This window comes from Sus scrofa, chromosome 10, assembly GCF_000003025.6.
Source record: "Sus scrofa isolate TJ Tabasco breed Duroc chromosome 10, Sscrofa11.1, whole genome shotgun sequence".
Classification (NCBI taxonomy): Eukaryota; Metazoa; Chordata; class Mammalia; order Artiodactyla; family Suidae; genus Sus; species Sus scrofa.
In genome coordinates this window covers 55,249,034-55,263,229 of record NC_010452.4, presented here as the reverse complement: position 1 = coordinate 55,263,229, position 14,196 = coordinate 55,249,034, and the positions used below count along the sequence as shown (strand labels likewise).

Sequence of the window (14,196 nt, the reverse complement as noted above, 5' to 3'; positions counted from 1 at the left end):
GGATGTTCTTTGTATAGTTAATGTATTTATTTCCTCAGACTAATCTAATGATTTCAGGTATTTTGTACTTCTTGCTAAGAGCAAGCTTATCTGTAGAGCTAAGCTCAGGTTATTTCATAAAAATTCATAGGGACCTTTCTCATTACCCAAGATATCCTGTTCCTCACTCACTTCTGAGTCACTTATATTTTTATCTTATACATTTTTAAAATGCAAACAAGCTCTAATTTTATTAATATTCTCATATCTATATCACTTCTTAATGATGCCTTTTATTACATGATTTTATACACCTAATGTTGTACGTTACTTTGTTCCTATATCCTGTTTCCTTGTTAAAATTATATATTTGATTATTTGGTAGAATACTGTTGGCCTTTTAGAATTCATGGTGGGACTCACAGCATTTCCAAGGGTTTCTTATCCCCATGAATAAATGAATTAGTATTCCTTAGAGTTCTCACTTCAGGACAGAACTCAAATTGAAAAACATGTTGACATTGAGAATTCACTGCTTCCCTCCTCCCCACGCATGTGAAAGTTTCCACACCAGGGATCAAACCCGCGCCACAGCAATGCCCCAAGCTGCTGCAGTGGGAATGCCAGATTCTTAACCCACTGGTCCACCAGTGGACTCCAAGAATTCACTAACTTTAAAAGAATTCTAAAAGGACTTAGATTTAGCTTTTTCAGACTCTTTACACTTTCCTCACTTTTTCTTTTCCAAACAAAAATGAAAGACCATTCATAACAAAGTTTGACCATAAATCCATGTCTGATTTAGTATTCTGTGAATGTATTTAATAGTAATTACTGGTTTGGATATATTGAACCCATTACAATACCTATTAATAAAATGTTTTAGAAGGTATAGAAACACAAAAATTGTATTCAGTTTGACTGTTAATATATACTAAGTAGAGTGGAGAGTTACTAAATGAATATTTTATAATAGCTATTTATATATAATATGTAGATCAATTTGTACTTTATATATACTTCTAAGCATATGTATATATTTTTCTTTGTTTCTTTTTTTTTTTGCTTTGTCTTTTTGCCTTTTCTGGGGCCGCTCCCACAGCGTATGCAGGTTCCCAGGCTAGGGGTCTAATTGGAGCTGTAGCTGCCGGGCTACACCACAGCCACAGCAACGCAGGATCTGAGCCGCGTCTGCAACCTATACCACAGCTCATGGCAACCCCAGATCCTTAACCCACTGAGCAAGGCCAGGGATTGAACCCACAACCTCCTGGTTCCTAGTCAGATTCGTTAACCACTGAGCCATGACGGGAACTCCTTGTTTCTTTCATAATAAACAATTTGACATCAAGAAAAATAACTTTCCCCCATTCTACAAATATCATATAATTCTACCAAGCATTATATACACCCATAATTACAGATATTTTTATAGAGTAGTATCCTTTTATTAACTTTTGCTTTCTGTGGTTTCAGTTATCTGTGGTCAACTGTGGACTGAAAAAAATTAAATGGGTGAATCCAGAAATAAATAATTCCTAAGTTTCGAATTGCACTCCATTCTGAGCAGCATGATGGAATCTGCTACCATCCTGCTTTGTACTGCTGTGGACATGAACCATCCCTTGTTTCACCATAGCCCGCCCTTTAGTCACTAAGTATCATCTCAGTTATCTAGTCAACGGTCCTGGTATTAGAGTATTTGTGTTCAACGAACTCTTATTTCACTTAATAATGGCCTCAAAACACAAGAGTACTAATGCTGGTAATTTGGATTATGGCAAAGAGAAGCTGTAAAGTGCTTCCTATAAATGAAAAGATGAAAGTCCTCAATTCAGTAAGGAATGAAAAAAATTGTCTGCTGACATTGCTAAGCGCTGCAGTAAGAATGAGTCTTCTGGAGTTCCTGCTGTGGTGCCGTGGCTTCATCCAAGTGCAGCAGCTCGGGGTCACTGGGGAGGCAGGGATGGTCCTCATCCTGGCGCAGTGGGTTAAAGTCTCTGGCATTGCTGCAGCTGTGGTGTAGGTCACAGTTTCGGCTTGGAATCAATCCCTGGCCCGGGAACTTGCATGTGCCAGCATCTGATTTTCTAATCACTGCTTCGTGTTTTTCTAGCTCTTGTTTTCTGATTCCTTAGGTCCAACAATTGAGAGTGCCATCAATACCTGCGGTCTCCTCCGTCCTTTATCCCCTCATGTTCTCCCTTCCTTCCTTATGCAGTTTAAAGTCCATGGTCTATATTGTAATGACTGCCACGCACTGACCTTCCACTGCCTTGGTGTCTTCTGGTACTTCACAGTCAGTCAAGCACAAGCTGATGTAATGTGGCTCTCAACTCCCTCAGAGCCAGAATCTACCTAGCTGAATGTGTCCAGAGAAGAAAATGAAACGGGGTCATCTGTTCTCACTTGAAACTGATGCTCACTGCCCTAGGTGGGATCTTGTACAGCCTTGGAGTCACATATTTTCCCACTCCACGTCCTCACCCCCTCTGCTCAAACATTTTTCTCCTCTCTTGTCCAACATTTGTCTTCTACTTCCTTGTCTCCTGCCTGAGCTGATGCTCTCACTTCCTCTTTCACTGAGAAAAACACCCAGAAAGGGACTGTCATGAGCTCCAGTATCCTTCTACCCACCTCAAATACTTACCTTTTCTCCTTTACTCTGAATAAACTGTCCCTGCTCCTACCAATGGTCAACTCCTTCTGTTGTAAGTAGAATCCATCTCTGTTTGCCTGCTCAACCCTGCTCAGTGATTTTCCCTGTCTACAAGATATTTTTTTATCTGCATAAAAACATGCTTTTATTTTTTCACATCTTAAATCTGATCTTGATCCCACTTCCTCCTCAGCTATCACATCATTTTTTCCCCCTTTCATTGATATAAAGTATATACCTCAAAAGAATTGTAGTCACTCTCTTCAATGCTTCTGATTTCTCTTTTCGTACTTCAATCAGGGCCTTGCTCTTAGTATCCAAAATGCAATATTCTCATCAAAGTCAGGGGTGAATGAGAGTCATTGCTCTGTTTCAGTGCTCCTCTGACTCATGAATAGCATTTGATGCAGAGAGTATTACCCACCTCTTTAAAACACTTGCCTTGGATTCTATGACACAGGGAACCCCTCTTTTGATTTTTCTCCTATTTTTATGCTGTATTACTGCCACTCCAGTTATTTTCTGACTTATATCCTCTGCCTAGACTTCTCACTTAAACTCCAGACTCATATATCCAGCTCTCTACCTGACATGATCACTTGAATAGCTAGTAGGAATCTCATATTTAGTTTGTCCAGAACTTAGATCCTCTTCCTCTACTGCTCTTAAAACCTATGTCTTCAGTTTTCTCCACTTCATAAAATGGTACCTCTGTTGTTTCAGATCAAAGACTTTGAGGTCATATGGACTCACTTCTCTTTCTCATACTCCCTGTCTGATGTCAGTTAATCCTCTTGTGTCTACCTTCAAGATATATCCTGAATGCTTCACTTATCCTTATCTTCACTGTTCCCATCCTGGCCTGGACCATTATCATTTCTTGTCTGGATTTTTTTTTTTTTTTTTTTTTTTTTTTTTTGCCATTTCTTGGGCCACTCCCAGGGCATATGGGAGGTTCCCAGGCCAGGGGTCCAGTAGGAGCTGTAGCCACCAGCCTATGCCAGAGCCACAGCAACGCGGGATCCGAGCCGCGTCTGTGACCTACACCACAGCTCAAGGCAACGCTGGATCATTAACCCACTGAGCAAGGGCAGGGACCGAACCCGCAACCTCATGGTTCCTGGTCAGATTTGTTAACCACTGCGCCACAACGCGAACTCCCCTCTTGTCTGGATTTTTGTTCTGTCTTCCTGCTTTTTGTCCACTCCACCCACATTCATCTTCTCTCAATGCAACAACCAAGATGATCAGGTTAAGTCAGATTTGGTCACTTCTTGGCTTAAAACATCTCAGTTGTTTGTATTCTCACTCAAAATTAAAGCCGAAATATTAAAGTCACCTCTCTGATGTTATTTCCATGAGGACAGATTTTTTTTATTATTATTTTTCCCTTTAAGTATGTGCTGACAACTGTGAAGTGTCCAAAATGTTACCTTACTTGTAAGCTAACAAGTTATCTGCCATGGTTTAATGAAGGCTGGCAGAAGGGGTAAGACTTCTGGGTCAGAGATAAAGGACTTCATTACTAGTAGTATAACAAACAACGTAATAAGCGCATTACGTTTGCCTCACTTCCTCTTACTTTCTGAGTCCCAGGGCAATGCAGAGGGGCCCAGATGGATGTCCATATAAAGTGAGTTTGCATCACAGATAAGAAAGCCTGAGCTGATAGATCCAAATATTTCACAGTGGGCATCGAACACATTTGTCTGGACTTTGCTTTAGAGCAAAACTTCTTTATTGTATAGGATAAGAACTTGCCCTCTGGTGGAAGAAACACTATCTCTGTTTTTCCTGATTATTTGCATTTTAAGTATCCTTGAAAGAAGGTTTGGAACAAAGAGATGGTTAATGGCTCAGCTTATAAGATTTGCAGAAATATGAGAGACTCATGGGGAATCATTTCACAACAGTATCCTTACTGCTTAAGTCATAGGAGACCCTTCAAATCATATGTAGACTAATATAAGTAATCACTCTTATTCCACATACAGTAATTTTGAATGCCAAATTTTTAAAAATTATTTGTGCATTGACATTCTTTAAAATATTTCATTATTTCTATTTATTTATATAGACATCTTTTTATTTCATAATACTTTTGGAAATATTCTCTTACTATTATGTTTTAAATAACTGGTGAATTAAATATCGATGAAGTCCAGGATTTAGTTATTTCAACATTATCATAATTCCAAACTTATAACCATTTGAATGCATGGAAAAGCCTGAAACTCAAAGAAGTACAATTAATAGAGAGCATGTTTTAAAATTATGTATTGTCAATGCATTTGAAATTTGTGGTAACCTCTGCTTAACTGAGTGAAGCACAACCTCAATGAAATTAAGCCAACATACTAAGTACCAAATTTTTGTCCTCCTTCGTGAAACTTTCAAAAGTTTCATAAAATCTAGAGGAAAAAAATCTTAAAAAGAGCCAATACAGTAGACTTCCAGAACATGTCCTATGACTATACATGTTTAGATTTTATATAATCTTGCATTAAAAACACATAGTACAGTGTCTCGCATATAAGAGTTGTTCCAAAGTTGTTAGCTATCATTATTATTATTTTTCAAACAGCTAGAAACAGTGTAATTTTAAGAGCACAGGCTTTGTCATCAAAGGTCTGAGATGGAATTGTGTCAGTAATAATCTGTCCTGTGAAATTATATGTTACTCTTCTTTCAGCCTCATGTTTCCCGTCTCTAAGATGGGGACAATAATATTTTTTATATTTCATGAGAATTCAGCAAGATAACATACCTCCTGGACAACGTCCTCCAGATTGCATTTATGCCTTTGCTGGTTTTCTGTCATCCACAGTGTTAGGCTCCAAGTATCTCACTTTTCACAACCGCTGCCTGTACGTTTCGCTATTTTTCTTTTTTTCCCCTAAACCTGGGCATCTTTTGCCTCTGTGGCCTAAGACCAGATGGAGTTTAAAGTTTAACTGCTGGTAAGTCAGGACATATTTCCTCCTATAAATTTTGCTTTTGTTTTCTTTACAGCACTTACATTAATCAGGAATGAATTAACTATTAAGACATCTTAGAACAGTTCACAGAACAGTTCACGGAAAAATTGAGGACAGTGCACAGAGTTTTCCCATGTACGTCACACCCCCACACATCCATCACTTCCCTCGTTACCGACATCCCCCATCAGACTGGGACAGTTGTTTACACTTGGTGAACCTGAACTGGCACATACTCACTCAGAGCCCATGGTTTACATCAGGGTTCATGCTTGGTGCTGTTCGTTCTATAGGTTTGGACCAATGTGTAATGACATCTGTCTATCATTATGGCATCCTACATGGTCTTTTCATTGCCATTACAATCTGTGCTTCACTAATTCCTCCCTCCCTTCATCATCAAATGCTGGCAACCACTGACTTTTTACTGTCTTCAAAGTTTTACATTTCCCATAATTTCAAATAGTTAGACTCACAAAGTATGTTACCTTTTAAAAGTGACCAGTTAGTAATATGCCTTTAAGGTTGCCCCATGTCTTTTCAGCACTGAGTAATATTTCATTGTCTGGTTGTCCCACTGTTTATTCATTCACCAACTGAAGGACATCTTTGTTGCTTCCAAATTTTGTCAATTAAGAATAGAGCTGCCATAAACATCCATGTGCAGGCTTCAGTGTAGATGTAAGTTTTCAACTCCTTTGGGTAAATGCTGAGATGGTAAATACTGAGAAATACCCACCTATGAGTTTTTAAGTCTTCTGTGGGGCCTAAAGGGGTCACATTTCTTCTTTGTATACTTATATAAATATTCCTTACCTGTGAGCCTCTGTAAGGATCATCCCAAACCATCTAAGAAGTTCTGAACCAGTGAATCTGAAATGAGACAGTCTGATTCTGTACTTTGTTTTTTCCCTCACAAGTTTCCTTGGCTCCTACAGAAATTCACCTTCTTTTCCTTTAGAGAAATACTCTACAAATGACAATGATCCTGTGGGATGATGGACCTATATCCCCAAGCACCCTTTCCCCAGGGACAGCAACTGTAATAATATCGACATAGCTAATAGTGGCCACAGGGTAATTTTACTCAAAATAATTAAAAGCTGCTGTAGAGTTACTAGCTTTACTATCCAAAGCCATAGAGTAGACAAGCATGGGGAATGCCATTCTGTGTCAACAGGCATCCGGTTTTGAATGTAACAGCCCCTAGGGCAAAGCTTGGTACACAATAAACCTTGAATAAATGGTACCTCAGTTTTTATTGCAAAGTGTTAATTCTGGTGATGATGATGACAATTGAGCAAGTCCATAATGGCATTCCAGAAGCAGTGAAAAATCCTTGAACCTCAATTATTAAAACATACCCAGGATATTGTATTTCTAGGAAAAAGATATACATAATTTTTCACAGCTATTCTAATGAGGTGTGTATTTTGATTAACGGCTAACCAGAAGATTAATTTCATCTGATTATTACATCTCTGATCAGTCGAGGTGAGTTTTTAAATGTATGTAGAAATCTAAATCTATAGGGACAAAGTATACTTAGAGGCATATTTGAATTTTAACAGCATAATCATCTCTTAAAAATCACTGTCTTTGAAGAGCCTTATCTAAGAGAACAGAATGGCTGTATAGTCTCTTAACTTTTACTACTGTATGAATATTCATTTATTTCTATAGCAATATCTCCCCAAATAGCAGATAATAAGGTTCCCTTTCCAGGAATCTGTGTGGGCTAGATATTATACAGTAGCAATAACTTGTTTTCTATTTTTGAATAACAAAAACGTCTGGACCCTATTTTTTTGGATTGTCTGAAATAAGAATCAAAGGTATTGGCTTTCTCAGGGATTGAAATAGCATCTACACACTGGAATCTATGTTATATTTATGGCTTATTTGTATTGATAGAGATAGCTTTTAAAATAGAAAGACTTACATATTCTTAGCATTTATCCCTAACTTATCATAATCATCACTATTGTTTTTCACTTTTGAGTAGCTTTTGCTTTTGCTTCACTATAGATTTCTAAACTTTATTTGACAAATCTTTACTAAGCATTGCAGTACTTTCTTCATTTTGCTGATTTCTGTTTGTCTCTATGTATTAAAATACAGTTATTACTTGCTTATTAAAGTTGATGCAACATTTTGAAGGTATTTATTTTTAAGTGTATTCATACATTCTCACTGACTTTTTGGTAAAATTTGAAAGTACTCTGCTGATTTTGGGCCAGGAGTTCTGATAGAAAAAAATATTTTTGCAATCAGGTATTTTATAGAAACAAAAAAAATCAATAGTGTTTATGATACTACTACTTTCTACATTCCTAAGTGGAAGCATTTTCAAAATTAAACATCATTTATCATTAGGTAAAAACCCCTTTAAATTTAAAATTTTATAAACTCATTGAGTTACTTACTTTTTACTTTTAACTCCTAAATCTGTTGCTTACTTCCTAAGGTCTTTTTAAAGGAAAATCCTATGCAGTTTATTACTATACCTTTGGATAAAAATATCCAATGGCCAAGGATCCCAGTATAATAATAATCAATGGAATCAATCTTACTTTGCATTGGGGTCTATAATTAGTGTCTAAATATCCACAGTGAGCAAATTCAGAGTATGCTTTTTGGTTTATCCTTTTTACAGTCTAATGGCAGTTAACAGCTATTGTCAACAGTTGTCGAAAGAATATTAGACTAGGAGTCAGAATATTTGGATTTCAATCAGTCTCTGTAACTTCCTAACTACAGAACCTCAGTTGATAACTTCCCTAAACCTTCCTTTATTTCTCTGCAACACAATGATAATAATACCCTTTCCAAGGAGCTATTGTTCAATTTAGATTGATATAAAGCCTTCAGCACAGGCTCTGTTACATTAGGTATTCTCCACGTGTTAACTATAATTCTACACTGCTGTTTTTGGAACTTCCCTTTTTCTTGCCTTTCTTCTCTTCCTCCTCCAGATTATCTTTGTGCAGTTTAACTATTTCTCTTCATATTTCCCTGAAAAGTGGGTCAAATTATTCTGCCCTGTGCAAACTAGGTGATGCATGCAATGTTTTGGAAAATATTAACTCTACAAAAATCACAGGTGAACATTACTATTAAAGATAATGCATCTGGATTTTTCAAATATTAGTTTTTAGAAGTAGCTACTTGCCGTGGTTTAGTGTAAAATACTCTGTAGGAACAAATAAGTCTTCCAGATGATGTATTAGCAGCAGAGAAATTAACTTGAATATCAAATTAGGCAGACTTTGGCAAGTCTCTAAGAAATGTGGCTGAATGATGCAGTTTCCTGGAATATTTGGAATATATTTTTTAATTGATAATTCTGCCTGGTCAATTTTCAGTATGAAAAGCAAAGTTCTGATTTTTGGTGGGATCAGATATGATCCCTTTTTTCCCTCAAGCGTGCCTCTGATGTACTTAGGGAAGCACAGAAAGTTGGTTTCCATTGAGCTCTTTCCATTTTTAAGCGTGTGATCCCCTTGGAGTGCCAACCTAAAAGCCACATTTTGTTCTTCAGTTTCTGAATGTGACTTTGAAGCAAACAGCTGCGGATGGTTTGAAGCAACTAGTGATGGTTTTGACTGGACGTGGAGCTCTAGAAGTAACCTGTCTGCTAATTTTGAGCATCAAGCCCCACTCCAGGATCACACTCATAACACATCTGAAGGTAAGAAACAAGTGGAGGCTCTTTGAACCCACCAACTTTCTTTGGTCAAACTACCACGGTTTGACCTTACGATTCTTCAGCTTTATGATGGTGCTAAAAAGACATGCATTCAGTAGAAACTATACTTCCCATTTTGAGTTTTGACCTTTTCTTGGACTAGCCATATGCCTGTAATACTGTGATCTTGTGATGCTGGGTGGCGGCTGTGAGCTGTACCGCCCAGTCAGCCACGTGCTCACTAGAGTGAATAACCAAGACACTTAAAACCATTCTGTGTTTCACTCTCAGTACAGTATACAATAAATTACGTGAGGTGTTCACTTCATTATAGAATAGGCTTTGTGTTGAAGGATTTTGTACAACTGTAGCCTAATGTAAGTGTTTTGAGCACAGTTAAGGTGGATGAGGCTAAACTGTGATGTTCAGTAGGTCAGATGTATTAAACGCATTTTGAACTTTGCGATTTTCAACTTACAGTGGGTTTATTGGATGGGGGACTTCATCCTAGGTCAGGGAAGATCTGTACTTTGGTTTATCTCTGCTCAGGTCTGAGAAGAAGAGAAGCAGTAAAGTTCTATGTTACTACAACCAAGAGTAGGATAGTTGAATATTGTCAGTTACGCTTATGTTGTCCCATAGAACTATTCCTTTATGGGTTTGGGGAATGGAGTATCAATAAGTTTTTGGCTGAATTAACTGAAACTACTCGTTGTTTTTGGCATCATTGTGACCTAGCTCTAAATAATAGTTTAATATTTATAAGCGTAAATGTGATTAGCAGTCACTTTTATTGATTTTTAATTGTTGTATAGTCTTCGGTACTGGGTTTACATTTACAGACCGATGTCTTGTTTAAAATTTAGTAGGCTAACTTATGATTTCATTTTGTATCCCAATAGGGCACTTTATGTTCATTCTGAAGAACAGCAACAGTTTATTGCAAATTGCTAAACTCCAGAGCCCAACTTTCAGCCAAACAGGACCTGGGTGCACACTTTCCTTCTGGTAAATATTAGAAACAATGGCCAACTACCCCTGGCCAGCTGGGGGTTGCAGGCATACTCCTGCATTTACTAGATATTGTAATCTATCCTGTATTTGCTCTAAAATAGCCATTGCATTCGATCCACACAATTAGCATTTTACTTAGGAGCACATTTTCAGCCTTTGTTGTGTTCTTTTTTAAGATGAAAGGGACTCTCCCTCCAACAATAGATTATAATTTAATTAGCACTACTTCCTGTGTTCTGGACTGAACTCCTGGAGAAAGTCTCCCAGGGTCCTGAGAGCCAAAGCATGCACTACAGTAGATAAGCTCTTGCAAGTGGGTAGCCACAATTACTGAAAGAAATAAAGATGTCCATTATGGTAACTAATTTTTAGTTGACTGTTGACTGAGTGGAAAAGTCTAAAAGTTCAATATTTCGTCTATTCCGTCAATCATTTCCATTTCTTATGTTTTTTTTTTTTTCAGGTTTTATAACCATGGCCTCTCAGTGGGAGCGGCTGAGCTACAACTCCACATGGAAAAATCCAATGACTCCACCGTGCTGTGGAGAGTGTTGTATAACCAGGGCAAGCAGTGGTTCCAGGCAGTCATTCATCTTGGACGCCTTACTCAGCCCTTCCATTTGGCATTCCACAAAGTCAGTCTTGGTTTCTATAACGGAGTCTCAGCTATCGATGATGTCAGATTTGAAAATTGTATGCTTCCACCCCCCTCAGAGAGCTGCAAAGGGGCAGATCATTTCTGGTGTCTATACAGCAAGACTTGCATAAAAAAGCTTCAGTTATGTGATCTGGTGGATGATTGTGGTGATTATACAGACGAGATCGACTGTGGTGAGTCTTCCCTTGGTCCCTCTTACTCATTTTGATGGTGCTGGTCTTGACGAGTTCACTGTTTCCTAGTTATCCAAGACAGAGACACGGAGCATTGTTCCATCTTATGTGTGATTCATTAATTAGTCAGGACATCAGTACTTATTATGTAGATTTATGAATTACATGCTAGAGACACAGTGATGAGCACAGTTACACAGAGTCCCTGGCCTCCTAGTGGTTACAGTTTAATTGAATAGATAGATATTATTTATATACTTAAAATAAACGTAAAATGCAGCTTTGACAGGAATTACAAGTGGGGGTTCTATGACTTTATATAGTAATGGCTTTGGCTTTTCTGGAGGTGGTCATTTAGTTGAGAGCTGAAAAACAGTAAGTAAAAGCAGGTATGCCAAGCCCTGTTAGGTGACTGCAGAGCAGATGCCCTGTGTGGCTGGCAAGAGATGATAGAGGGGACCTAGGGTCCAACAAACCTAAGGATGGTGATGTAGGAGAGCCAGAGTGGCAGATCTTTGTAAACCACATTAAGGAAGTTACTGTGTGAAGGTTATGTATATTTGTTTCTTTTTATGGCCGCACCTGCGGCATATGGAAGTTCTCAGGCTAGGGGTCCAATCAGAGCTGTAGCTGCCGGCCCACACCACATCCACAGCAAAGCGGGATCTGAGCTACATCTGCAACCTACACCACAGCTCATGGCAACACCAGATCCTTAACCCACTGAGCGAGGCCAGGGATCGAACCCGCATCCTCATGGATCCTAGTCAGGTTCTTAACTCGCTGAGCCATAGCAGGAACTCCCATTTGAAGGTTTTTAAGAAGAACGGTAATATAATAAAATTGGCAGATTTAAAAGTGTCACTGCAGATGCAGTGTAATCAATGTGTTAGGAGTGGATCCAGAGAGTGGATTTATTAGGAGGCTGCTGCAGTAGTTTGCCAGAGAGGGCTTGGCAACTAGTAGCATAGTGACAGTGATGGAGACGGAGGAGCTAAAGTTTGGGGAAACATTTAGGAGGAACACTTGATGATGTTTTGGCTAGAGGGAGCAGAGAGTGAGGTGTCAAATGTAAGTCCCGAGTTTCACGTTTAAATATTGAAAAGGTTACGCTATCTGACAACTCTACATCTTGCATCTTGATAAACCTGGTTCCTGGTAGTACCTAGTGCACTTGCTCCTGGAAATGAATCAGGGTCTAACAGATGTTTGCTTTCTTTTTTTAATTACCAAGATCAGTCATAAGAAATTTTCACCTTCCTTTGTCCAGAAAGGGCAACAATTCTTAAAATTCAAGCTATGTGCCTATTAAATTGGAAGGTGAATCATAAACCAAAGCAAAGCCATTAAAAATCATGGTACCTTGTAGGAAACATTACATTAAGAAATTTCCATATAAATCATGGTAGAAGGTTTCGTGCACATGTGGTGTTTAATACAGTCAGGCATATTAAAGTTGGAATTACCATGTGGCTTGTTGCACAGCTAATACCTTTAGTGCATATAAATAAAATTGATGATTTCGACAATGGCTCTTATAAGAAGTGTTGCTTGTCCTAAAGGTAATTTGTTTTTGCAAATGTAGAAAGCCTTTTCATCTTTTTTTTTTTTTTCATGGACTTCAAATCTTACTCCTTAAAACATGTTGATCTGTTACTAAAAATAAGCAAATTATCCTTCCAACTTCTCAGTATTAACATAGTAGAATGGGATTATGGGAGTATGGCTATCTTATCAAGATACTTTGTGTGCCTAAACATTAATGAAGGGAAAGAGTCGTTACTTGTCAGTGTCTCTCGCTGCCTTGCATTCTAGACATACTAATTTATCAACATGGAGTGGGTTATGCATCTGGAAACCGATGCTGTACTTCCTGAAGTATGTATAGAACATGATCTTTTATGTAAGGGTGGGGCTGTGTGCCTTTATTTCCCTTTTGAAATAAAGATGGAGCGTGCAGTCAGTAGGAAGACGGGCAATGTAACAATCTGTTGGCTTTAGTGCCATTTTATGTCAAACATCTCAGTAGCTTGACATTCCCCTTCTGCTGCACAGCCAAAGACTGACACCTGCAGAGCACCTGCAGGGCCCCAGTGCACGTCACAGCTGCACTTGATTAGTCACGAGTGGGGAAATAGCAAAGGAAAGCTCATCTCCCATTTGACATTTACTCACTTGGTTTCCTTCATTAGGGCAAAGCGCCTGTTCTGTGGTTTTCAGAGACAGATGATTTGTTCTTGCCTGGCTGCATTTATTCACATATGCCTTTATTTATTGTTTTGGAGTATTGTTCACCTTTGGCACCAGGTGCTGTTACTAAGGTGAATAAAGGACAGCTGACATTTGCCTTTCAAAAATACTCATGTAAATGAAGCTAAAATGCAGACCTCCTTGGTAATTCTGAATCCTATCCTGTCTGCCCCCACGAGTGTCAAATATACAGTCTATCCCATTTAGCATAGAAAAGTACTTGGGGTCCACAGAATTGTCACATCTTGAGAAATGAATACATTCCTGTATTAGCCTACAAATGTGGGTAGTGTATTCATTTGATAAGGAACTAGTTAATTCTTTGAAAGGGCTTTGAATTCTTCTGCTGACTGCAGGGAGTTAAAAGTTCAAAAGCACCAGCTCCAAGGGGCTGTAATCTAGGAAGTAAAGATTCCCACTGAGAAGACACAGCTAAGAAGAGGAAAGGCACATGCCATCAGAGGCATAAACAGAGGTGAGGAAAGGGGTGAAGGGTTTAGGGCATGTTGGTAGATTGGTGTGAGCCAAGGGAAATGATCATTGGGAATGAAAAGGAAGTTATTTTCATGTGGGAAAGTTGAAGCTTGAAAGATAGAGGAGTTTCGATTTAAGTTGAGATGAAATGTAAATATTCAAGGAGTTTGCACAGAGAAGAAAAAATGATAAACTACCATTGAAAGACGGTCATGCTGGTACAAGTGTGGAGGAATATTTGGAAATGGGGGCAGGATGGAACTGGAGAGAAGACTTTGATTTCAGAGTGAGGTCTGGAAAATACCTGCATCGGAATCATCTTG

The 14,196-nt window shown here is 38.5% G+C and overlaps 1 protein-coding gene across 1 annotated transcript in view; it reads left to right on the top strand.

The window, feature by feature from the left end:
- Positions 1–14,196, top strand: part of MALRD1 (MAM and LDL receptor class A domain containing 1) — a 598,238-nt gene that overhangs the window by 117,814 nt on the left and 466,228 nt on the right. Inside the window, 3 exon segments of the mRNA XM_021064964.1 lie at positions 9,158–9,307; positions 10,207–10,312; positions 10,782–11,149. Coding sequence (XP_020920623.1) covers positions 9,158–9,307; positions 10,207–10,312; positions 10,782–11,149 — 624 coding nt within the window.